This window comes from Nannobrachium achirus (genome assembly GCF_963921795.1).
Source record: "Nannobrachium achirus genome assembly, chromosome: 16".
Lineage (NCBI taxonomy): Eukaryota > Metazoa > Chordata > Actinopteri > Myctophiformes > Myctophidae > Nannobrachium > Nannobrachium achirus.
The window spans coordinates 20,008,236-20,034,997 of NC_137823.1; the positions used below are offsets into that span (position 1 = coordinate 20,008,236).

The 26,762-nt window shown below is 43.2% G+C and overlaps 1 protein-coding gene across 1 annotated transcript in view; it reads right to left on the bottom strand.

The window, feature by feature from the left end:
* The window catches only part of med23 (mediator complex subunit 23), a 43,870-nt gene extending 38,315 nt beyond the window's left edge, over positions 1-5,555 (bottom strand). The window contains exons 1-7 of the mRNA XM_080745290.1: positions 5,405-5,555; positions 4,457-4,488; positions 3,388-3,475; positions 3,134-3,258; positions 2,071-2,182; positions 1,003-1,101; positions 740-841 (exon numbers count right to left, since the gene is read on the bottom strand). Of these exons, the coding sequence (XP_080601416.1) occupies positions 740-841; positions 1,003-1,101; positions 2,071-2,182; positions 3,134-3,258; positions 3,388-3,475; positions 4,457-4,488; positions 5,405-5,443 (597 nt within the window). The 5' untranslated portion in view covers positions 5,444-5,555. The remainder of the gene's footprint in view (positions 1-739; positions 842-1,002; positions 1,102-2,070; positions 2,183-3,133; positions 3,259-3,387; positions 3,476-4,456; positions 4,489-5,404) is intronic.
* Positions 5,556-26,762: the final 21,207 nt, after the last annotated feature.

Sequence of the window (26,762 nt, forward strand, 5' to 3'; positions counted from 1 at the left end):
AAATGGAGAGTTAGACATAAACACAGTCATACACATACACAGATACACACACACACACACACACACACACACACACACACGCAGACACACATAACACACACACACAATGTACTGTATATAAAAAAGCGTGGTCATATAGGGAATAGGGATGAGAATCGAGAACCGGTTCCCGGTGGATAATTCCTTGGAATCGTTAGCCAAAGTCCTTAACGATTCCGCTATCGATGCCTGCACATGCGTGATGACATCACACACGCGATGTTCTGCCTTGTTTTGTTAGACCGCAGCCAACATGTCATGATTGTCATCTAAGCAGAGGCGTTCTTAGGTCTGGCTGTATTTCACAAGAATGTGTATGTTAATGTCACACTCAATGAGAAGGAATCGGATCGATAAAATCGTATCAATTCCCATCCCTAGTCATAGGTGCTGCACACCGCTGTAGCAGCTTGTGAGACCAAGGAGAGCTCCAGTCAGGTTCACACCACACTACAGTATCCAATACGTCCCCAGAGGAGCCTCTTGTTTGTTATAGAGAAGAGAGAGGAGTTTAGCCTTGGCCAGGAGGAGGAGATGGGCAGTGATTTGGCCACCACTGCCAAGCCACCATCGGGTCTAGACACCTGATGGTCGTTGGACACCGTCTGAAGACTCTCAACTCCTCCTTGCCAAGGCTACGTACACCATACGTGAATGAAGGAGAAGCATCTCTAGATGTAATTGTTATCATCATACATACCCAGTGTGATAGCTGTCCCTCAGGGTAGAACTTTCGGATCTCTGTGACAGCAAAATAAGCTGGTAGGAGACATGCATTCCTGTCAAGGATATATTCCACCACCTACACACACACACACACACACACACACACACACACACACACACACACACACACACACACACACACATGTGTTCATTTACAAAAGAAACACACAAAAAGTTAGTAAATGGAGATAAGAGGTTTCTGCCCGACAAAAACGATATATGTACTGTATGTCTGACCTCTCTGGCGGCTAGCAGCTGTTGCACCACAGCGGAGCTGACCGTAGTAGGAATGGTCTGAATCTTATCCAGGAAGGTCTTCAGTAGGTCTCGGACACCCTGAGATGCACAGACAACGCATTCATTAGTTCAGTGTTTCTCCTAACAAGGAACCCGCAGAGCTTGACATTTACCTTTTTGAGGCTTTCAAAACTTTTTTTCCCATTCACTTTTCCGGGTACACAAGTCACTTGTCCAGATAAAAATTTGACATTTCACACAAATGTCCTTCTTAAATGCATGCATTGGAGTCAGACATTGAAATAACAACTACTAGAAGTTTCGACCTGGGTGTGTTGAACAGGAAAACGGTATTACCGATAATACCGGCGCTGACACAGACTACATTTTCGGTGTTAACCCTTTCCAAGCCACGGGGAGCCACTTAATATTAAAACCGTATTATACCGGACATCTGGGCAAGGATGTCTCAGCCGCGCCGTCTTTTACCGTACTTTGTCATTAAAAACTAAATAAATGATTTTTATCCGAAAATCGGCGATCGTCTAACCTTCCCTAGTCACCGCTCGTCCATCGATAGCGCATGGCTCGTCTGACATGAAGCAGAAGTGACGTCAGGTCCTTTCCCTGTAATATGTTCCCAGCTGCCGTCCATTTTCTGTTTAGACGTTAGTACTCGCATAGCTGGAGTGCTGGGGGCTAAGCTAGCGAAAATGTTCATATCTACCCTAGAGTCATACTTGGATTATTTGAGCAGACATTTACGTGAACGGATCGCGCACGCGAAACGCACGGGGAGACGATGCGTCGGCCGAAACCGCCACTCTAAGTCAATGCAGATGGAGGAATTCCGCTGGGGACTGTGGTGATAATACAACGGGGATCGCCTGATGGTTATGGGGGATGAAGACCACGTGATATAACGCTGAAGGTGTGGTAAAATGAATGCGGTTCAGATCATAATATAATAATAGAAATTTCACGGCTAATCTACCAACTAGCCATTCTATTTCGGCTGGCGAAGTGTTAAAAATGTGAAACTGTGACAACTCTAACAGACAGACAGACCTTATAGTCCACTCCTCCGATGATCTTGCGGATGAGTTTGAACGTCAACGCCCACAGCTGTGTCCTGTCCCACTCCAGGCTGTCTGAGCTGATCAGCGCCACACACACCATCCTACAGAAACACACACACACACACACACACACACACACACACACACACACACACACACACACACACACACACACACACACACACACACACACACACACACACACACACACACACACACACACACACACACACACACACACACAAAAACATGGATCAGAACAGAACCAAGACATCGATCCGATAAACATCATGTCAACATGCAAAGATTAACCCATTTAGAACAGGAACGCATTATTATTACGCATATTTACTTTTTGGAAGTAGATTCCACGATAAAGCTGTTTCTTTATCTAGCAATGAATAGGAGACAATGAATATGGTTCCTACACGCTTGCTAGAGGTCCACGTTTCTGATGTACCATTCTTGTGTAGACACTCACAGTGCTGTTGCAATGCGAGCATAGGGATGGGACGATAAGCGATATTATCATTTATCTGATGAAAAACACTCATGATAATTGTATCGTGGAGATTTAATATATCGTGAAATCGTCCTCCGTCATGCACTGCGATCAATTCACCTTTTATTTGCCAAGCTGCATATTCGGTACCATTTAAACCCTCTATTGGTAAAACGTACTTATAATATACGTACTTGATACAGTCTTTTTTTCACTCTCTATCAAATGTCTTTGCCAAAAAATAGTCGATCGAAAAGCTCACAATGCAACGCGTTGTGAGCTTGTAGATATTTTTCCATATCTTCCAGATTTTTTCCATATCGCCCACCCCTACTGAGATATTTGAAGTCCTCAAAGTCCTCCGTCTCTGACGCCATTACTTTTGTTTTCTTGGCATTGATCTTGAGGCCCATCTTCCTGCACTCCATTGCTGCTGCATGTAGTAGTTCTCCTCCTTGCTCTGTGTCCGATAGTAGGGCTGATGTGTGGTGTGATGTGTGTGTTTGCATGCGTGCATACTGTATGTGTGTGTGCACGTGCATGCGTGTACCTGGGGGGCAGCAGGCTGGTCTCCACAGCCATTGCCAGACAGTCGTAGAGGAAGGAGATGCGTTTGGGGCTGTGCTGGCTGTGAATAAACCTCACTATCCACTGGACACACTGGTCATGGGAGTCCTGGGGGGAGGGACACACAAGAGGTCAAGTCAATTGAATTGGTGAATGGAAGGTGCTTTTAAACATGTATTCTGTGTGTTTGTGTTGTGTTGTGTTGTGTTGTGTTGTGTTGTGCGTGCGTGCGTGCACCTGTGGGAGTGTTCCCCAGTAGTGTCTGAAGGCTCCCAGACAGCTGATCAGTTTCGTCCTCTCATCCTCGGGCGTGTCCATGAACATGCTGAAAACACACGGTACATTTAACTCAATCTCTGCAAAGGCCCGAGGAACCTGAGAAGCTTTAATTTAAATACATTTTATCGCAGCAAAACTAAAATAGGCCAGAACTATCCGCGATCGGTTTCAACGCGGACCCATTATGGAGACGGATCGATTAACATTGAGGCCGAAGGGGGCACGGTGGCGTAGTGGTTAGCGCTTCGCCTCACAGCTAGAAGGTCCTGGGTTCGATTCCCGCCGGGGGACGCTGTGGGTGCTGGGGGCGTGTTTCTCCCTCCGCGTCATCAGCGCCCACACCCTAGGTGGGGTCGGCGATAGGGCCTTTCTGTGTGGAGTTTGCATGTTCTCCCCGTGTCTCCTAGGGTTGATACCCTCACAAAAACATGCAGTAATCCTGGTCTCAATGATGCCTCCCCCTGGCCAGCCAGGGCGCTTGATGGAGGGGAAAGGAACTGGTTGGAATAACGTGTTCCTTCCACGCGCTACGTCCATCCCGGGGAAATCCCCCCTGTCAGGTGAAAAGAAACAACTTGGACTACTCATGCATTGAAGGAAGCATGAGGTCAGTCCGTTGTCTCCCCAGGCGCGGCAGAGGGAGAGCAGAGCCCAGGATTACATAGGCAATTGGCACTGGGTGAAAAATGGATTGCAAAATCCTGGGATAAAAATTATAAAAAAAAAAAACATTGAGGCCGAAACCGGAAGCAGGATGGTCGATCATCTAGTCCGGCCGTTAGCTTTCGTTCTTTTTTAACGTGTTGTTTTTTGTTTTTTTAGAGAGTATTTCCAACAAACAGTCATGCTCATGCAATCTCAAAGTTTTAACTTGTGGGTGTTTTTGTAAATTAACGCCCTACTTGATCACACTACAGCGTCACACAAAAGTTGCAGATCCAAGATCCACAACAACCTACAAATGTGGTGCGAAGCAACATGTTTTGAGTGTCAGCGACAGAGAGGATATATTATTTAGTTATCTCACCCTGCAAAGGCCTCTTCGGTCATCTCCGTTTTCTGGAGGGAGTACAGGAGGAAAGAAGAATCAGCTTTATTAAATCACAATCACATGTTTACAGCTTACATGTTTAAAGAAGTGGGTGAAATATGTTGTGCAATCGCTCCACTGTTTTGTTGTTTTCAGGATGAGAATAAGAAAAGAAGAGAAGAAAATAAATCAAACAGCAAAGAGTAAAGGCCCTTTCAGACGGGGGGCATCATATTATGATGCATCATATGATGGATCAGATGATGCAATATCATGTTACAAAGCATCATATGATGCTTTGTATGCTTTGTAGCATGCTGAAATACTAAAATATCTAAAAATTGAACACGAAAAATAACTCAGGATTGTGTTGATCGTGTCCCAAACAACAATAAAATAAGATGTTGTTGTCCCAGAGGTGAACTGGTCCTTTAATGTCAAGCCCTGGGTTGTACATTGTTGTTGTGGTTGTTGTTGTTCATATGTGCACAAAGTACACATTCCTTACAGTAATAATGATGATGATGATGATGATGATGATGATGATGATGATGATGATGATGTTGTTGTTTTGTTGTTATACAAGAATATAACAAATGCATGGGGACTGAATGGGGATTTTGGGGGGACGCAGCACAAACCCTTCAACTTTATCTTTCATAATGATAAACCAACCAACCTGTTATCAATCTACAATATAACAAAATATGAATGATGAATTCATAACTCCTTCCACTTGGGAGAGAAGCTCAACATTTTGACTGTACAATGGAAACCCTACAGTAGCAGCAGAAGCCTGGGTTTGTGGAAAAAATAGCAGATCTACAAGCTCACACCGCACACGCCTTGTGAGCTTGTAGATCTGCTATTTCTTTCGGTAACGAGCGGCGCTCGAGATGCTAACGGTTAACGGTCAGAAAGAAAGAAACCCACACACACACTCACCACGACATCTTCAAAGATGCTCTGTAGCTGCGTCTCCATGACTGTAGCGACAACACCGCTGTCACGGGAGCATGGGGAGACAACGTGGCTGTTTATTATTATTTTTTTTTATCTCATTCAATAAGCGTGCGTGCAGCAGAACGCAGATGGATACTACAACAACAACAACAACATCGTGCTAACAGTTAGCAACAACCTACAATGAATACACACCGACCGAGCCGACCGGAAACAGCCCGCCTGCCACACGGAGGACCTGTGTGGGAGACGGACCGTGCGGAGCGACGGCGAAAACAAGCCGACCTCACACGTGGTGACATGAGTTCCACTTTATTTATTTATTTATTTATTTATTTATTCATTCGTTCGTTCGTTCGTTCGTTCATTCATTCATTCATTCATTCATTCATCCATTCGTTTGTTTGTTTATTCATGTGTTTATGTATTTATTTATTCATGAATCTATCTTCTTTTCTTTTCTCTTTTCTTTTCTTTTCTTTTCTTTTCTTTTCTTTTCTTTACTTTTCTCTTCTTTTCTTTTCTTTTCTTTTTTTCTGATGTTTTTTCCTTTACCTTGCCCCCCCCCCCCCCCCCCTCCCCCCAAGATGAATCACATCCGTTTGTGTTTTAGCCAAAATTATGACGTGTTTCTGAAAAATGAAAATAAATGCTTTTAATGTTGTGTTATTATTTTGGACTTGCGCCATGCAAATGTATTGATTGTTCTTTTATTTGTTTTTTTTACACACATAGGCCTACATGTGATGTGGTGTATTGTATGCATACCCATCTACTTCAATAACTGAATTGAGTAGGCCTATATATAGGGTGACCATATTTTCAGCCACTCAAACCGGGACGCAAAACACTGTTGCCTAAAACTGGGACCCTAAAAGCAATGCGCACGTTACCGCGCACGCGCGTGCCCATTCTCTAACGTTCGTGCACGCGCACACACGCACCGCAGGGTTGCAAACAGTCAGTGAGTGATTGACAAACAGCCTCAGCGTTGAATTCAGACACGCAATGAATTTGTTCCTTTTTTCTGATTGGTTAGGTGAGTATGTTTTCATGAAAAGAACATGATAAATGTCTATGCAACCACTGAAAACAGCTACTATTATTTTAATTCTGGTGAAAACCGGGACAATTTTGCAGTGAATGTTGAAAACCGGGACATATTAGTGTTTTAGAGATATTTGTCGGGACACCGGGACACGCAGCTTGAAAATGGGACTGTCCCGGGTAAAACGGGACGTCTGGTCACCCTACCTATATATCATGAATGCTTTCTTGTGGTTTAAATCATTGCATTTCTTATCTCATAAGCGCTTCTAATAAAGCTATATTATAGTGATAGGCAAATGGGAAAAACCCATAATCACCATAATACCCGGAACCTTTTGGAATAAGCCTGATTGACTAGCCTAATTATATGTTATTACATAACACCCTCGCGTGTGTGTGTGTGTGTGTGTGTGTGTGTGTGTGTGTGTGCGTGCGTGCGTGCGTGCGTGCGTGCGTGCGCGCGCGCGCGCGTGCGAGTGCACTAGCCTACTGCACTTGTCCTAGGCCAGTGTTTCTCAAATGGGGTACGCGCAGGGGTACTGCAGGGGGTACAGGATGAAATGGGAATAATATGTATTTTACAGTTATGGGTAATGACAAAACATTGACAGCCTAATTACACCAATAATTTGGGTAGGCTACAACAGACTGTTATTGACAATAAATCATATTCAATCAATATTATCAATATATATAATATTATAGACTATATAATATAATATCAATATTCTTTTTTACCATATGGAATATAGACGTTTTTTAGTTTGTTTTTATTCACTAACAGGCTTCATAAAGAACCAGTGCCCTAGGCGTCATATGTGCCGGGGAAGGAAGGACAATATACCGTAACTATAGTGCTATAGCCTGCAGTGTTATGGGCTTGACTTTGAACACAATAGCGTGTTGTTCAGGTGTAAAGTGCACACAAGCAGGTGCAGTTACATTCCTTCCGCCCACAACACAGGAGGAGGGGAAGCTCTCAGCTCCCCCGAACTCATTTATTACCGTATGTTTCCTGTTTCCTTACAGTTAAGAATAACACAATAACGCTTGAAGCGTGGTGCTGGGTAATGTTATTGCTTTGCTGTGGATTTATGAGTATCTCTACCGGCGAGTCAGGTGTACATAATTAATAACTTCATAAGGATCGCGTAAAGGAGGATCAGGTGCTGTCTGGCTGGCTGGGATCATAGATGCAGAAGTTGTGGGACTGTGGGAGATGATGATGACGGGGGTCCGGAGAAGAAGCGAACGTTTCGTGGTGAAGATATGAGTGGAGATGGTTAGGGCTTTAACACCGGTTCTGTGCCTCCTTAGTGCTCTGCTGCTGCAGGGCGCAGGTAAGCATGCATGCTGGTCAACATAATTCTATTCACTTAATTAATCGGCTTCTATCATGAATGTGTACATTACTCAAAATTAAAACTAACTATAGGGTCTACATTTCAGAGGAATGTCCAAGTTCCCTTCAAAGTTCAAGCAAACATGGGTGCGGGGGAGGCTCCACAATAGCATATACAATGTAAGCCAACTTTACCCCTGCCTTTCTTTCTCTTGACTTGTAGGAAGGATATAGGCCTATAGACACAGAATAATATTTGGATTGATTGACTTTATCAAAATATAGCCTACTTAAAGTATCCTAACAAACTAATCAAAAATAGCAGATTGACAATATTATTTAAAATGGACATACAAGTAAAGTAGGCCTACACCTCAAAAGTTACTTGTACTTACTTGAGTAACCTACTTCATTCTACTGTCCAACACATAGGACCACATTGGAAACAAGTCCCCAGGACGTTTTTGTGTTATCCTTTCAGCCTTACTCAGTTGTGCGCATCCCGCATCAAAAACTCATTCAAGTCGCCCAGGGACTCATTCATGTCATGGTCCTGGGGTCCCGGGGATGCGCCTCCATTGGAGTCCATGTTAAAATAATTTACTTCTTCTACTTAAGTTGCTATATTAGTTTAGATAGTTTAATTCGTTTTTTAATGTATTGTGTAAGATAAACACTGTAAAGATTTATTATCAGTTAAACCTGGAGCAGCTAAAAACTATTTTCACTTGTGGTTCTCAAAGTGGGGTCCTGGGTCCTTGAGGGAGTTCCAGGGGGTCCCCAGATAAATGATAGTTAGGAACCAAATAGAACTTTATGGGTCTGTAACTCGGTGAACAAATGGAACCAAATGGACCTGTTCCATTTGTACTATAGTATTTTAACATTTAATATAAATTGGGGTCCCAGTGATATAAATATAATTAAATGGGTGTCTGTAGCCTAGTGTATTTAGAAATCCTAGTTCTAAGTTCAAACATTAGCCAAATTGTAAAATAAATATAAGAAATAGGCAAACATTTTGAAAATAGCCGATCTACAAGCTCACAGCGCTCGAAAACATTGTATTGAGGACTCAAAACTTTTCTGGGACCCATTTGAATGACCACCTGTGGGTCCCGGGACCCATTACATTGAAAACCTAGTAACATCACTGCTTACTGTCATACTGCAGTGGTTTTCAACCTGTGGGTCGCGACCCCAGGGGGGTCCACACATGTGCAACATTGTTTTCTCACTCAACAGTAAACAAACCAACATAAAGTTTAAGTGTATAGAGGATGCACATTTCTAAAGTAGTGACAATTTATTTTAATACCTCTAAAATGACAAATTGAACATATAGGCCAAATTGTCAAATATTAGAGGCGGAAATTGTGAAAATGAACGCAGAGGATTTTCCTGTGTAATTACAACAACTCATTTAGCAGAAATCCAACACCTCCCTGTGCACAGGGATCGTCCCCTTCTTGCACACCTTTGTTAAGGTCTGTTGTTTGAAAAGTAAAATGGGTCAGCACTACTACATGCAAACTGCACACTGTAAACAATACCCTGAGATAAGGTTGCATTTATAGTAGTTTTACTACTACACCAGAGACCACATAGGCTACTACGATATTATAATGTCTTGATATTTCATATTTTTTCTCCATATTATAATATGAAACATTATTAGAATTTAAACATCCATATGTTTTTTAGGAAAACATAATGTTTTAAACTAACTGGCGTTATGTCAGATTCGGCCTGCATGTGAATTTAGTTTCACCTGATGTAGGAGGGACCCAGACATATGATAAAGAACACCTTATTGTAATCTGCCTGTTGTTTACCTGGACCTGAGCCAAACATAATCAAAGTTATGTTTTCACGGATATAAAAAGAGATCAGTGCACCAGGACGGTCTTATAGTACAGTGGTTCTCAACCTTTTCAGGCCGCAACCCCCAATTTAATCAGATTTTAACTGAGGACCTCCCACGCTACGAGCACTAAGAGTTGAGGCATTACATTTTGTATAACCGTTCTATTGTGAAAATGGCAGATCTACCGGTATGCTCATAAACGCGAGGCGTTGTGAGCATGTAGATTGGCTATTCTCACAATTTCTGCCTCTAATATTTGACAATTTGGCAAATGTTTAATATGTCATTTCAGAGGTATTAAAAAGTCCTTAAATTGTCACGTTAGAAATGTGCAGTTACCCTCTACACTTAAACTTCATGTTGGTTTGTTTACTGTCGAGTGAGATGAGAAAACAACGTTGCACATTAAGTTAAGGTCTTACTACAAATACTAGTGAAGACTCTGTTGCTACATTTAGTGTAGCACAGTGGTTCTCAAACTTTGTATTTTCAAGGACCCCCATAACTCTGAGTACAAATGCAACCAAATGGACCCGACCCGTAAGGGTCCATTTGGTTCCTAGTAGGTCTACTCTCTCAGAGTTACACACCCGTAGGGGCCATTTGGAACCCCCCTCAAGGAACCATGCATGAGGGTCCCTGGACCACACATTGTTCCAGTGAGCCAACAAGCAAAAAATATCAGTGCAAGCTCACAGCGCGGCACCGAGTGAAAACTCATGAAAATGTGTGAAATATTTTTCAATATCTTTCTCATAAGGTTTTTTGAAAAACCTATGTTTCTATGTCAGTGGTGCTGAAACCTTTTCATGTGAAGGACCCCCAAAATAATATGTATTTGGCCACGGACCCCCATCTGAAAATATTTAGTTCCAGGGACCAGAAGCAAAATTAGAGTTACAAATGTTTGCTTAAAAATATATATATATTCAAAGATTTGCACACATTTTAAAAAAAACTCGGTGCCGTGCTGTGAGCTTGTATTATCTGCTATTTTTCAATAGCTAAAGTATAAAATAATTAAGGTCCCTCCACCTGGCCCTAGTAACTCAGTCCTACTTCCCCCCCCCCCCTTGTGACATGTTACAGTGAGGAAAACGGCCGTTCACATGCTGTTGTACAGTTGGTTCCACACATCAGACAAGCTATCTTCCTAATTCTTTCAGTTCCTCAGTTGATCATTGTTATATCACCACAGCTCAGTGGTTCCCAAACAATGGTACAATGGCACCCATTGTTTTGGTTTCCTACATTTTTATTATGATTTTCAAAAAGTAGGCCTAACACATGAATAAATAAATAATCAGAAATTAAAAGGTGTTCAAATGAGTTAGTGTTAAAACTTTCACGAAGTAGTGAAAATATTAACAAATCTTTAATCTCACAATGTGTCATATTGTTAGATTGTAGATCTGATATTTTCACTAAATCTGTGTCTCGGGGAGAGCTTTTATTTTGGAATGTCTGTCAGTTATTATGAATGCATTGTATTATGTTCCCCTTTGGTCTGATTGATGCGTGACGATTCTATTCAGCGGGGCTGAGACCCTCTTTCCCTGCAGTGGTGCCTGAGAAGTCTGAGAAAAGCAAACAATATAAAAATAAATAAATAAATGAAATGAAATCATTTAAAAGAAAATTTAAACAGGTGCTATTTAGATTGGCCAAAGTTGATATATCCAACTGTGACCTAGAGTAGGGGATCCGGAACAAGAGAGCAGACCCAAGACACAACACTTCAAACTTTCCTAACTCAGTGGTGACACGAGGAATCTCAAACATCAAACAGTCCTGAGAGCACGTCTGCACATGTGATAGGCACTATAGTCTTCCACTGCAAAATATAATTTAAATAAGAGGGAAAACTCCCAATTAAAATGTTATAAATTAATAAAAAACAAAGCTGATCTCTCCTAGTCGCAAGGGAGGGCCAACCAACCTTATTATTACACAGTATGCAATGATAGGTGTTATAGCTGTCATAAATCCTTGTTATGAATTCAAACAAAGACGATATTAGATTAGCCTTTATTGTCCCAGACACAGGGATATTTGGTTTCAGTCTGTTCAACATCAGACACATGAGAATCAAAATAACAAAATAATAATAAATAATAATAATCAAAAACTCTCCTCCTATTAATACAAGTGATTTTCAAAAGTTTTCATGTCAAGGACCCTCAAATTAATATGCATGTGGCCACCGACCCCGATCTGAAAATATACTTGTAACAGGGACCCCCAGAAGAGAAGATTCACTATTTATATATAAATGATTAAAAAAATATCAAAGAATGTCAAGACTTTTCAAAAAATACGCTCACGGTACATTTAGAATTAGGCACACCTTTTACACTGTAGAATTGAAGCACTCTTTATTGTCGGTTGCTGCATGGGTGTTTGGGTCAGCCATGATTTGTGTTTCAAATGTTTCAATGTTGTTTTCATTTAATATAGAGTATTTAAGTCATTAAGGATGTGTCACAATCATGAACATTTAGTTGACGATTTAATTATGTTTTTGTCTCTGAACACTGGGACATAATAAATCAAAATTACATTTCTGTTTGCCTCGTAGTCTTATGTCAACGAACATTGCACAGGGCAGATTAATGACTAAGAACTTAAATAAACAAAGACATGGCTGACAATGACCGCTAACCATAATCCAAATAATGTACTGTAAACAGAACATGCCATGCATTTCATAATATGCACGTTACTTGTGAGCCTGTCCATGGGATATTTTCCACAATATTTCAACAGATTGATTAAACAAATTCCGAAGATTATGCACAAAATAACTGTGATTATCTCAAAGAACTGTGATCAGGCAATTATTTAATAATTGTGTCATGCCTAAATGGGGGATATACAGGGGTCAGCAACCATTTTTAAATGAAGTTCCATGTTTTTCTTTTCTACATAGTCAGTGTAACATGTCAACATACATTTTAATGACACGCCATCAAACATTCTGACATATTGTGATTGGCAGGACATTGTTATAACGATCATTAGACTGTTTTGGTTTCTTACATTTGTATTAATATTTATTATTTCAAAGGATTTTCAAAAAGTAATACATAAATAAATAAATAATCAAGTTTTAGACTGAGATACACTGTTCCTCTCTCTCTTTCTCCCCACTGTGTCCAGTCTCCTCCTCTCCTCCCAGCCCGGTTGACGTAGTCTTCTCTTCCGTCAATCTGAGGAATGTGGTCGAGTGGCGTCCTGGAAATGACACCCCTCCAGGCACACACTTCTTAGTGCAATATGCCATGTAAGTACGTTGTGATGTCAGTTGAATGAAAATGATTCATGGCACACTTTTTTAATACATTTCACAACAAGGACTCACTTCAGACTGAATTCTTCCACATTTATTCTGCCCTACAAAGGCAGAAGTAACTACGTGCAAGAATTTCACTAAAAATCGAACCTCTGTTCGAAGTGGAGCTGTGTGTGTGTGTGTGTGTGTGTGTGTGTGTGTGTGTGTGTGTGTGTGTGTGTGTCTGGCCTGGCCTGAACAACAGCGCCCTCGTGTGGTCACAAAAGGTCCTGTAGGCTACAGACAGACAGACAGACAGACACACAGACACGGCCACACACACGGCCACGTATAGGGAGCTTGTGTTCCACACAGCTCCAAAAAATTAGTTTAAAAGTGTTACAGCTGATCAGCCAAATGAGATAAAGGCATTAAAGTGATATTACACTGATTGTATATCTGTTCTTGAGGTAATTGTTCATCCCCCAATATCATGAAGGCTAATTTGACCTTTGGGTGACACAAATAAGTATGTGTGTCAGAAAACATAGTTACTGCCTTTTGTAAGGCAGTATTGTAGGTTTCCCCAGCAGCAGCAAACTCTTGAACGTTGCGGCCATGCAGGGCCTTCCTTAAATGGTAAAAGGTGCATTTATATAGCGCTTTTTATCCAAAGCGCTTTACAGAGATTGTGCATTACATTCGCCCATTCACGCACACATTCATACACCGGTGGCTGAGGAAACCATGCAAGGCACCAACCTGCTCACCGGGAGCAATGTGGGGTTCAGAGTCTTGCCCAAGGACCCTTCGACATTAACTCAGGGGGAGCCCGGATTCGAACTGGGAACCCTTCGGGACCCCTTCGTGCTCTAATAACGGTTTCTCTACCCCTGAGCTATGCCGCCCCTTCCTTAGCTTAGTTGTGAAGTTCATCGTTTGCCTGAACCATGCACCCAAGTGTTTTTGTGGAACTACTTTTTTGACGAGTGCTCCTCTTTCCCCTTTTGTGAAACACAAAATGCATACTCTTTTAAATATTGGGGCTTGTGGGACAGCTCACAGTGGTTGAAACCTCCCAAAACAATGTTATTAATGGCGGAACGTTTCAACCTTATAGGTCTTCATCAGGCAAAATTAAAGACCGATAAACGTTGCCATCAATAGCCTTGGCTTGTGGGAGGGTATCAAGTATTTTCCAGTCCAATAAAGTCACAAGCAACTGGTGTTAAAATCCAAGTCTAAAGTAATCAAAATTGTTACTTGAGTCTAAGTCAAGCACAAGTCACGTATTCATGACACATCTGGTAAGTCATACTTTTTTTTTAGAAAGTATCGAATTATTATGTAAGTATCTACCGTAATTATGCCGAGACATTATTATGCGAAGGTATGTAAGTAAGTATGCAAACGATGTAGTCTTGTCTTCCGTGAATCCGAGGAATGTGATCCTGTGGCGTCCTGGAAATGACACACACCCAAACACACACACACACTTCTAGTGCAATATGCCATTCAGCATAACATGGATGGATGGAACGATAAATAGAAACAGCATTTGAGTTCCCAACAAAGGAATCTTCTAAAAATCCACCGAGTGTTGTGGAGCAGAACAAATAAAGAAGGGTTAAAGTTATTACAATATAGATGGCTATTTTAATCAATCAATCAAAAAAGTTATTAATTTGATACACTTTCTCAATATATCCATCCAACCACTTTTCCCAGAGTCACAGGGTTGTAACAGTTCAAGCTCACAACTCCTTTCGGTTCAGACATTTTCACAATATTTATCTGTCGAATCGAGTGTTTAGGCATTACAACTAAAATGTAATGCCTACAATTCAAAGTGCTTGTCAGGATGGGGGGTCCCCAGTTAAAATATATGATAATCATTGCGGGGTAGAGGCCTGAAAAGTCTGGGAACCCATTGCTCTACACAGACATGTATATGTCAGCAGTTTAAAGGGGAATACCACTCATTTTTAACTTTGAACTATGTCATTAATATACCTTAGAGTTGTTTTGTGGAAATAAGAAAAAAGTCCCCCCACTTCTGTGATCAGTAACATCATGAAGGCATACTCTGATCACATGAACACACAATCAATCCTCCTGTTCTATGCAACACAGAAGGCGGGGACTTTTATTTTATTTTATTATTATTTCCACAAAACAACTCTTTTATTTTCCATTGTTTCTCTGATGATATCCTATGCATAGCACTGTGTTCTATCTGTCTGTCATTCAATATCCTGATTATTATATTGATGTATTATTACCTGCTTATTGTAAGTCGCTTTGGATTAAACGTGTCTGCTAAATGCCTAAATTGTAAATTGTAAATTGCAATGAAACATTATCTCAATGTAAGCAAGCCACGGCTTACCTGAGATTATCCTTTTAGTTGACCTACCAGTGAACTGTACCGTCATGAAACTTACCTTTTCCTATGCAAACTTCTAATAAATACTTCAATCAATCAAACAATTCCTGTGGGTTTACATTGTCCCTTCGTCGACAGCTATGGGGACAGAGTGGAGAATGGCAAAGACAGAAGGGTGAACTGGAGACCGGTGCAACACTGTCAGTACATCGGGCGGAGCTGGTGCGACCTGACCAATGAAACGGGGGACCTGGAGCATGGCTACTACGCCAGGGTTCGAGCCGTGAACAAGAAGCGCTCGTCCAAATGGACACAGACACAGAGGAGGTTCGAACCCAAGAGCGACAGTAAGTTTAGACTGGGATCAGTGCCATTCTCAGGGTTTCTGATCTGGCCGGGAGCGGAAATAACTTTACATCATGTTGCAGTTGGTTGTAGTCATCAGTAGGGATGGGACAATGTGAACATTTCATGTCACGATTATTGTGACCAAAGAAATGGCGATTTACGATATTATCGCGATAATCAAAATATCCCCAACATCCATTATCCTAGGGGCGGAACATTTTGCCAAAAAATAGCAGATCTACATTTGTGAACTTCCCGTGCAAACTGATGATATTTCTAATGGGTTAAGTCAATTCTCAAATCCTCTATTAACGGCTAGGTGTGCCCTCATGCTCATTTCATGGAGGGAGGGCCTATTTCAACCAATTGCTTGGTCAGAAGAACTAGTAGTATAATATAAATATTTCACTCTTTATCTATTTCTTTTATTTTTGGGAAACTCCTCTGAGTACCACCAGAGGGGGGGCCCATGTACCACCAGTGGTACACGTACCTCAGGTTGAGAACCACTGCTATAGACTACGTACTGTATTGTTGACTGGAGTCCCCCAGGGATCTATGCAAGGTCCCCTCCTTCTTTTGTGTGGAGGTCAGTGAAGTCATACTGTAGGAAACGTAGTCGTGTTCTATTGTGTTGAATGTGTGAATTTTAGGAAGGCTTCACCAATTGTCAACCCTATCTTCGGTGGAATTGAACAACATCGCTTATGTTCATTATAAGATTATTGCCATTGGTGGGCTGTGAGACAAATAAAAATGCAATAACATAGGCAACAAGCTACGAAGGCACCCGAGGCACCACTCAGTGAAATGACATCCAATGACCATACGCCCTGATTTAAGTCCAAACAACAAACAGGCAAACAGGACAGATGAAAAACGTATACATAAAAAGTATTAACAACAACTCACGAGACAGACAAACTTGACAAAACAAGACAAGACATGGCTTGGTCGCCCCACACTGCAATATATGTGATAAACAAGCAGTGCACCCACACATATTTCCCCATAGTAAGTAAACTAGGAGGACCCAGCTGCATCTGAGATTACATCCCACTTAGATAAGCGATGTAGAAATGTATTAGTCTGGAACAGTCTGGAACTGTAAGTTGTTAACCAGTCTAAGGAAGGGATCCCAGGTTTTCTCAAATTTAGACACCGACCCCCTCAGAGTACTTCTAATTTTTTCTAATTTAATGAAGTGGAGTGTATCCCTAATCCAATGAGGATGGGATGGGGGGTGTGCGCGATTTCATGATAATTGCACTTTGCGTTTGGGATTTGAGGCATTTTGTTCAAAACGGCTCAATCCTACAAACTTTGGAAGCCAATCTTAGCCAATCAGGATGGAATATGCAAAATCGGACAGATCCGTGTCGATCACATGACTGTCGAGATACTGCCTACCGATTTGTACGATTTTTGGACAAAATCTGTAAGAGTAGTGCACAGAAATGTGTTTTGCGAACATCGGCCACTAGGTGGCGCTAGAAAAGGCCCATTTGAAAAATTTAGGGCAGAGGTTCTAGATTGGCATCCAGGGAATGTGTGTGCTCACTTTGGCAGCGACTGGGCCAACGGCGACTGAGATTAGCTGCACACAAACTGCGAGGACACACACACACACGGACGGACGCACGCACGGACGGACGGACGGACACACGGACGGACGGAGGGGAAAACATACTCTCCCCCATGCCTTCGGCTGGTGGAGACAATAAAACCTCAGCGTACATGTGTATACACAGATACCGGTACATATTGTGAAAATAGTCAATCTACTAGGGCGTGAATTGTGTGCTTGTAGATCGTCTGTTTTAATCTTTTATAGTATGTTGATTACCGATGCAGTAATGTTCTTATTTTCCTTTTTTCATTGAATAGGAATTTAAAAGTTCATGAGAGTCCTTAAATTGTCAAATGTGCCGATACCCAGTATTGTTGGTTTGTTTACTGTTGAGAGAGAAAACGATGTTAAGAATCAGAATCAATTTATTAACATACATTCAGAAAATGAAATATCGTTCCCCCTCAGTCACTTGCAGTGCAACATAAAAAACATCAAGAAACATAAAAGGTCCTAAAACTAAAAACAGCATATAAAAATCCCAATACAGTATGACGTACAATTCATGTAAAATGTTACTCATCTAAAAGGTTACCAACACACACATATATTGTAGGTAAAGTGCCATGGTGCAATGTTCACATTAGGCAAAAATAAATGTGGGGGACCCTCTGGGGTCAGTCCATTGGGACCCCCAGGTGGGCCCCGGATCCTACCACGTTTGAGATCCAGTGCTATAAAACCTGATTCTGTCTCCCCCCCTTCATAGCTATTTTCGGCCCTCCGATGGTTTCCGTTGCGATGGAGGAGAATTGGGCCATCATCAATCTGAAGGGGCCAATGAGATACCAGCCTGATAACCACACCCAAGAGGTTCCCATGGCAACCTTCTACCCCAAGCAAATCACCTACAACGTGTCCGTCCACAATGTCCGCCGCAACCAGACGGTAGGTGGAAACCACTCCGACTCATCAACGCAGTCCTGGAGTTTTTGTACGTACACTACAGCAGGGTTCCCCAATAGGCGGCCCGCAGGCCATTTGCGGCCCGCGGGGGGCTACTGTCTGGCCCACACCAACCCCAGTAATAATGGTGGTATAAGAGCAGCAACAACACTATTATATTGTCGTTGTCGGGTGGAAACCTTGTATCTCCAAATGTGTACGTTCTTTTGCAAATCATACAAGGCCATCGCACAAAAGTAGTGAAAACAGCAGATCTACAAGCACAGTGCTTGTAGATTGGCTGTTTTCACTAGTTTAAATCCTTTTTAAAATGACAAATGCAAAATGAACTGTTTTGGACATAGACGATTTTCATCCGACAACGATGATATCTGAACTGTCGCTGGAGTAGTGGGAATGCCACCGTCACCCCCTGCAATGTTGTGGCCCTCGGCTTGGTACCCTAGACATGATTCGGCCCATGGGGAAAATTAATTGGGGAACCCTGCACTACAGTATCCATGCACAAGTTTCCAGTGTCCCATGATAGTCTCGCGTGGCCAGACTGTTGACTCCCGCGATTTTCAAATGCTCCCGTCATACAGTCTGGGGCAACAGAAGTCTTAAGATGAGTATGGGATAAAGCGGATATGACGCACCCTCTCCCTTGGTGCAGTAGCCAAGTCCTACTGGAAGCGTGTTCTTTCAATATTTCTTGCAGCGTTATTTCTCTGGTGTTATTTGTATTACTTCTATGATGTTTTCAAAAATGTTCTTAAACTATACACGCATAACAAGAGTATGCCGCTCCAATGACTAGTGTGTTTCTGTTATGTTTCCAATGGGACTACAGTTCTGTGTAGTGACTACTTCCGTACTCGCCGTTCGGAAGCTGTCGTTCCAGTCTCTATATGGCATTCGGAGATTGTGGAATAGTTGTCTGGTTACGCGAGACTAGTCCCATGAGGCCTTGCATTACAATTATGGGCATCGCTTCCTGCTGACAGTCATTCAATTCATTTATGAACAAAGAACAATTATGAAAGTGAAAATAGACGATCTACAGTACAAGCTGATTGTGAGCTTATTTTTGTACGCCACAACTGTAAAACAAATAACACAAGGTTAAGGGGTTAAGCATGCTAATCGAGTAGATTATAAGAAATATTACGGTAGAGTATTTACATTTGTTATACACTATATAAGGAAGAGATCATATTTATTTATGTAAATAAAAGCTTACTTCTTGATTATTCCGTAATAATATATAAAAAAAAAAAATCAACAATAGATGTTAAAATATTTACACTTGGATTCTCTTCACAAATGAACCGAGATTTATTATGTGTGTGTGTGTGTGTGTGTGTGTGTGTGTGTGTGTGTGTGTGTGTGTGTGTGTGTGTGCGTGTGCGTGTGCGCGCGTGTGTGCGTGTGTGTGCGCGTGCGTGCGCGTGCATGCATGTGTGATTGTGTGCGTATGTGCGTGCGTGGCTGTACTACATATAGCACCATTTTCCAGTTCTCCACAACGAGTATAAACATCAGCTGATTGATTACGAGACAGAATACTGCTTCTCTGCCACAGCCAGGTTCCTGGCCATGCCCGTCTCATGCCAGGCGTCGCCCCGGCACTGCATCAGCACTCCGCAGGGTACGTGTCTCACTGTACTTCCATGGGACTGTAAACTTTCAGTTTCTCTTTCTTTTTTTGATCGTTAATCTAGATCAGAGGTAGGCAACCTTAGGCACGGGTGCCAACATTGGCACACTGGAATAAGTGTGAGAGAGAGGATTTAAACGTGGTCAATTACATTAAGTCATCCAATATGCAGCAAATTACAATCTTGCATATCTTGCCCCTCAAAATATGTCTGAATTTTTGTGGGGTGTCATTAAAATGAATGTTGACATGGCACACTGACTAGATACTAAATAAAAATATGACACTTCATTTCAAAAAGGTTGCTGACCCCTGATCTAGATTGTGTCTAAATAGGAGAGAAAGCCAGAGACGGTTTCTATTATGTGGGTGAGACTTTCTTTAACTAACCATATTCTGAGGGGAGCATGTTACGACCCTTGGAGTCTAGGGGTAAGAATCGCAGAGCATTGGCCAAATAATAGTAGATCTACAAGCTCACAAAGCGTCGCAGTGCGACAGTCGTAACTCAAGTCCAGTATAAGACAACAGATCATTCTAAAAGCTGGACATTCAAAAGATGTGAAAACACAGTAGCTATGTTATAATTTCTCACTCTAGCGCATTCTCACAACAGTGCTATACAGCAGGGATAATCAAATAGTGGGACCTGTGGGCCACATTACAAAAATGGCAAGGGGCCTGGGGCCAGTTGAATCTTTACATGAGATGGTAAAATGAAAGCGAAAGCATCCGTCCATTTTGGGTTAATCAACATTTCGGTGCTTGCTGAGGCTCATCTTTGCTGCTGCTCTGAATAAGTGCACACAGTTTTATGTAATAGCAATGCCAATGCAATTAGGCTAAAGATAAGATAAAAACTTCATTTGGTCTGAGAAAAAATATAGTTTACTTTTTATTTATTGATTGGTTGATTGGTGGGCCAGTCAAAATTGTGCCACGGGCCGGAACTGACCCGCGGGCCTGAGTTTGAGTATCACTGCTTTACAGTATAGTGTTATATAGCGCTCAATGTGAACAGCCCTTTACTCGGAAATTATCCGACTGAGAATTCTGGGTTTGGTGGGGCCCCCTGGCCCAGCTGCATATACTGTATCATCTAATAATAATAATAATAATAGCTAATTATGTCAATAGCTGAAGTTGTGTTTTAACATTTTCACTATCATTAATTTGCGCCGTACAACATATAAATCTAGTAATTTACACATTCTTGTTTCTTTCTCATCTTGTTTGTTTTGTGGTCCTGTATTAACCCATTTAGGCCTGGACCTATTTAAAAATAGCAGATATACAATCTGCTATTATAGAAAAATCGAGATTTCTTAGCAAATCTGTTGAATATATATTTTTAAAAGCAAACATTTGTAACTCAAATCCGCGGCCAATTACTTGCAATTTTGGGGGTCCTTGACATGAAAAAGTTTGAGAACCCCTGATTTAGAAGAAGGATTTAGAAGACATTTATAGAATCGGGGAAAAAAAGTTCAAAGACTTGACATGATTTTTCAAAAATAGCAGATCTACAAGCTCACGTAGATCACACGCGAGCACAGCGCGGCACCGAGTGCTGCGCTGTGAGCTTGTATATCTGATAGTTTTAATAGAAGAATAAAATAATGGTTAAAGTAATAATGCGTAATAATGCGTTCCCGGCCTAAATGTACATTAGGACATACAGGGTATGTTTAACTTATAAACTCTTTCTGATCACCTCTCATCTTTGCCTTCACATTTGCTATGCCCCCTCCTCCAGACCCTCTGATTGGCCTGCTGCACAGGGTGGTTGTGGGTATTGTGGTTCCGTCAGTGTGCGTGTGTATGCTGGTGGTGACCGGCTACTTTCTCTACCGCTCTGTGAGGGGGACGGACCACAAGCCGCCCCGCGTTCTGTTGGTATGTCGCACCCATGCACGCACACACGCACACACGCACGCACGTGTGCGCGCGCGCACACACACACACACACACACACACACACACACACACACACACACAGCCTATATAATGCTGCGCACATATATTATATATCATTTGTAAAATACCCAGCATAGCATTTAGGAAGGCATAACCTTCCCTAGCCTTCATTACCCGCCTCCTATGCCTCTCCAGACCTTGAAAGTTGCACTTTCACCAGTTTCAAGGTAATGAAAATGCCCCCCTTTCCACTGAACGCAGCATTCAAGAGAATTACTTTTCCAAACTCCCCTGAACGGGAAATGCATCATTTTATGCTGAAAGAATTGCATCTCCACTACTGGCTTGAATCTTGATTAAAGCATACTTAGTTGAGTGCCACATCACACACCGAAAATAGCCGATCTCCCAGATCACAACGCATCGCAGCGCGACGCGTTGTGAGCTTGGAGATCGGCTATTTTCGGCACTTTTACCAAAGTACCCTTTTCGAGATTTCAGCCCCTGCCCTTCTAACACTCTCTGCACGTCCCTGCCCCCACCCCAGGACATGACCTCTCTGCCACCGCTGACCTTCGACCCGGAGAACCCAAAGCTCCTTCCCCTGACCGTCAACAACAAGCATCTGTCCGTCAGCAGCACCAGCCTGTCCTACCCCACCCTGACCCAGCGGCACCACCCAAACCCCGCCCTCCCCGACCTGCTGAGCTACGCCCCCCAGGGGCCCTCCACCCCCCAGGAGATGGAGGAGGAGGAGCCCCGTCATCACCCACGCTGGGAGAACCACGTAGTTCTCCACCCCGAGCCCGCCTTGGACTACGGATTCGTCGGGGCAGACGAGGCCATCGCTCCGGGCGGCGGGGAGGAAAGCGGAAGAGAAGAAGAGGGGGGGAGCGGGGAGGAGGAGAGGAGAGATGGAGGGAGCAGGGAGGAGGCCGGAGAAGGAGAAGATGACGACGTGGGGAGCAAGGGACGCGAGAGGGAAGAGGCCAGAGGCCAGGCTGAGCGCCGCCCCGGTCCGACTTACGCTCCTCAGACGACAGAGCTGCATCTCGCGCACTCGCTGACGCACTCGGGCACGCGCCCGCCTCAGCCGCACGTGGGCGCGGAGGACTGCGCGCTGCTGGGAGCGCACGGCCTGTACGTCGCAAGAGAGCGTCTCGAAGGAGGGACGGACGGAGGTATATTCGTCAAGAGAGACCCTCGCACGGGACAGTTCCGCATCGCGCTGCCGAGGCAAACGGGCGACGACGGAGGGACGGACAATGACGCGGCGGGAGCGGCGGCGCGTGGGAGAGGCACCGGAGCGAGGGAGGAGGGGACGCGGGGAGAGGAGAGAGAGACGCTTCGTTCCCCGTACGCCCTGCAGTGCAGCGAGGGCAGGCCCGCCCTCCGGCAGCTCCGCGCCGGCCAATGGGGCGACAGCCCGGTCGACTACGCCGTGCTGACATTGGCCGACGAGCGGGAAGTGAAAGAGACGGAGGAGGTAGTACATACGTGCATATTTACAGATGCATAACTTGCATAATAGTCCATGGAGAAGCTGCCACTGATTTGGGAAGTGGGTGCTTAGCTCTAGGTACAACTGAACTCAAGGATCCACAAAAGTGGAAAAAGCAGCACACCAAAATGAAAATGCAAGACAGGCTCAGATGCAGTGTTCCATTTTAATCTGAACGCTGACGCGTTTCGGCACGAAGCCTTCTTCAGAACTCTGAACTCTTTTGTGGATCCTTGAGTTCAGTTGCATAATAGTCCATTTCCCATTCTTCGGTATTAATTAATCTGTTTGAAAAATGCATTTTCAAACATTTGCAAAAATAGTGGAAATAGACTTTTTAAATTTCTTTTGGAATTATTAAATATGGCCCATTTTGGCCAGAGTACATTATTCATTTTTGATTATTCGTTAAAGTTATTTGCCATATATATTCTGGGCCCGATTTTTGTAAAGAGTAATTATATTATTCATTGATATATTTCAATTAAAAACCCCAATAAAAACCCCTCTTCAGACCTTAGCCCATCCCTGACCCTGATACGTATAATTCTAGGGGTCCTTGACATGAAAAAGGGGGTCCTTGACATAGAAACGTGTTTTTTTTCAAAAACCTTAGAAGGATTTAGAAGACACTTACAGAATCGTGTCAAAAATATTCAAAGACTTACACAAATATTCTCCAAATATTCCCCCAACTCTAGGATGAGGAGGGAACCAACCGTGTGGACTGGGATCCTGAGACTGGCAGGCTGATGGTGGTGCCACGGATGGAGGAGACGGAGATGGTGGAGGAAGAGAGGGGGGCCAGACTGGAGAGTGTGTTGGTGAGACAAGCCTCCGGGGTGGAGGAGGAAGAGGAGGAGGAGGAGGTGAAGAGGAGGCGGGAGGAGGAGGAGGAGGGGGAGACGGACGCGCTGATGAGCAGGTGGAGCCTGAAGGTCCACATGGACCAGTAGAGCTAGGACTTCTCAAAGCGGGTTCCGTGATGCAAGACACGTCTAGGGGGTGGGATGCAGAATACTTTGATAATATTTGGAATTTGTCACTTCAGTTTAAGGGGAAACTAGGTAACTTTTAAGCCAATTCTTTTTATATATTGTCGTGGTCGGGTGAAAACCTTGTATGTCCAAAACCGTTTAAAAATGATCTAAACTAGTGAAAATAGCTGATCTACAAGCACACAACGCCTCGCACCGCGAGGCGTTGTGTGCTTGTAGATCTGCTATTTTCACTCGTTTTGTGCGACAGTCTTGTGTGATGAAGCAGGGCTTTGCTTTACGAAAAAACGTTCAAATTTGAAACTTGGAGATACGAGGTTTCTGCCCGACAGTGACGATATATGTGTGTATACATATTTTAGCAGTCTCTATCAGCCACTACATTGTCATTCCGGGGTGTTTCCTTGCAGAAAGACACATCCCTCTGGCTGTATTTTGGTTCTGTTCCACTGTTTATGTCGACATTCTACTGCTTATGTTGACATTCATCCCTTGGAGGGAGGTTTTTGTCAGGGGGAGCTTGACAGAGCTCTTAATGGACCAATCCCCAATCACATACACACCCATTGTAACAGTTACAATGGGTGTGTATGTGATTGGGGATTGGTCCATTGCTCCCTCTGGTTTGAATCGGGACTTGAAACTGTCAGGGGAGGGAGGGGGAGAGCCTAACAGTGGACGGAAGGGGGCTAGTCCTAGTTGGGCGGTGTCCCAGTTGGGCGGTGCAGCGATAAGGCGGTGGGGGAGCCTTTCCAACAGACTGTAAAGCAAGCGATCTTCATCCCATTCATGCGTTTATCGTGCCCTTGCCCAGGCCTTACGGTTTAGGGAGCGCCTCGGGCGCGAAGAGCAGGACCAAGGTCAGCTGGCCTTCGCGCCACTTGCAATGTCGTGGACAATAACTGTGACATATAACCATTGTATTGCTCATCAAATTTTCGGGTTAGGGAAATCAATGGGGTCTCATAGCTGTACGCTTGCCGCCTAACGCTACACCGCCGCCCAACTGGGACACTGCCCAACTGGGACACCGCCCAACTGGGATTTTCCCGACGGAAGGCTGATCCAAAGATTTGGGCCAGCCACGGAGAAAGCTTTTTGCCTTTTTTGGCCTTTGGGACTTTGAGAAGCCTCTGGTCAGAAGACCTCAGTGGCCTGGTGCTGTCAGGGGGCCCAGTATCAGCAACGTAGGCGTGGTGCTATAGTCCATTTTTAAAAACAACCAGAAGGATTTTAAGTGGTGAGATGGGTGGGCCTTCTTGAACCGACACCATGGGGAGGGGGAGGGGGTGTTTTACTCTCCCTAAACAGTAGCATCCTTCCGTGTTCATTTAACTGCCAGTTAAGTTGACACTGAGGATGGTTGTAGCTAGCAGCTATAGATATAAAAAGCTAGATACCTCATTTGTCATTGGAGCGACGGGTCTGCTTGTCATCCATAAAAAGAGAGGGATCGCTGCCAGTCAAAATGACTACTGGCCACTACTGGTACAAAAAGACCCTGCCTCTAACTGGCATACCAACTTCCGTTTCTGTGACGCACGTGGAAGCGATGCATGCGGAAGCGATGCAGAATATGCCCCAGAGCCGAAGGAGGCATCTTCCTTTCTATGTCGATGGTAGCAACTACCTTGTTACATTTTAACATACCGGTACGTATGCACTTCTACCTGAGCAACAACATGGACCAAATGGACCCTTGCACATGGACAGGTCTGTAACTCCATACGAGTGCAAGTTGGAAGCAAATGGGTAAAGGGTGCATTTGGTTCCATGTGTACACACTCAAGAGTTCTGGGTCTCTGTGCGTGCTAAACTGGGGGTCCTTGAAATGAGTCATGATGTTTGACCACCATTGGTGTACGCAAACCAAATGATGATTGACCATTTTAAATTAGAGCTCTTAATAGCAATTACACAAAACACTTATACCTCTGTATTTTTGTATTATTTTTTCTGTCTTTACAATAAGCTTTAAACAGATTTTTGAACAAAGAGCCCTCTGCAGTGTACAGAACAATGCACTTCACATACTTTATATCCTCACAGTCTGTCGGGTGGAAACCTCGATCAAAAGGTATAATTTTTCTAATGGATCCAAATATTATTTAGTCACCAGATAGCTTGTTAATACGTTTCATTTGTTCAGTCACTATAAAAGCCACAGACACACACATAACCACTTTCGGTTTCTTCCACAAATAGCAAACATTGCAGATTGTCACAAGTCACAATACGTTGTGAGCTTGCAGATCGGCTATTTTTGCTGCCTTTGTGTGACACTCTAGCCTAGTATGTCAATGTAGGACATTAATTAATGACAAAACATAAAAAAGTTTGAGATACGAAGAAACAAGGTTTCCGCCCGACAGCTACAATATCCAACTGTATTTGACGTATTCATGCTTTTATGATACTTTGTGATATTAATTGACTGTTCATGCCTGTATATTCCTGTTGGTGTTTTATAACCGGGGAATGCAGG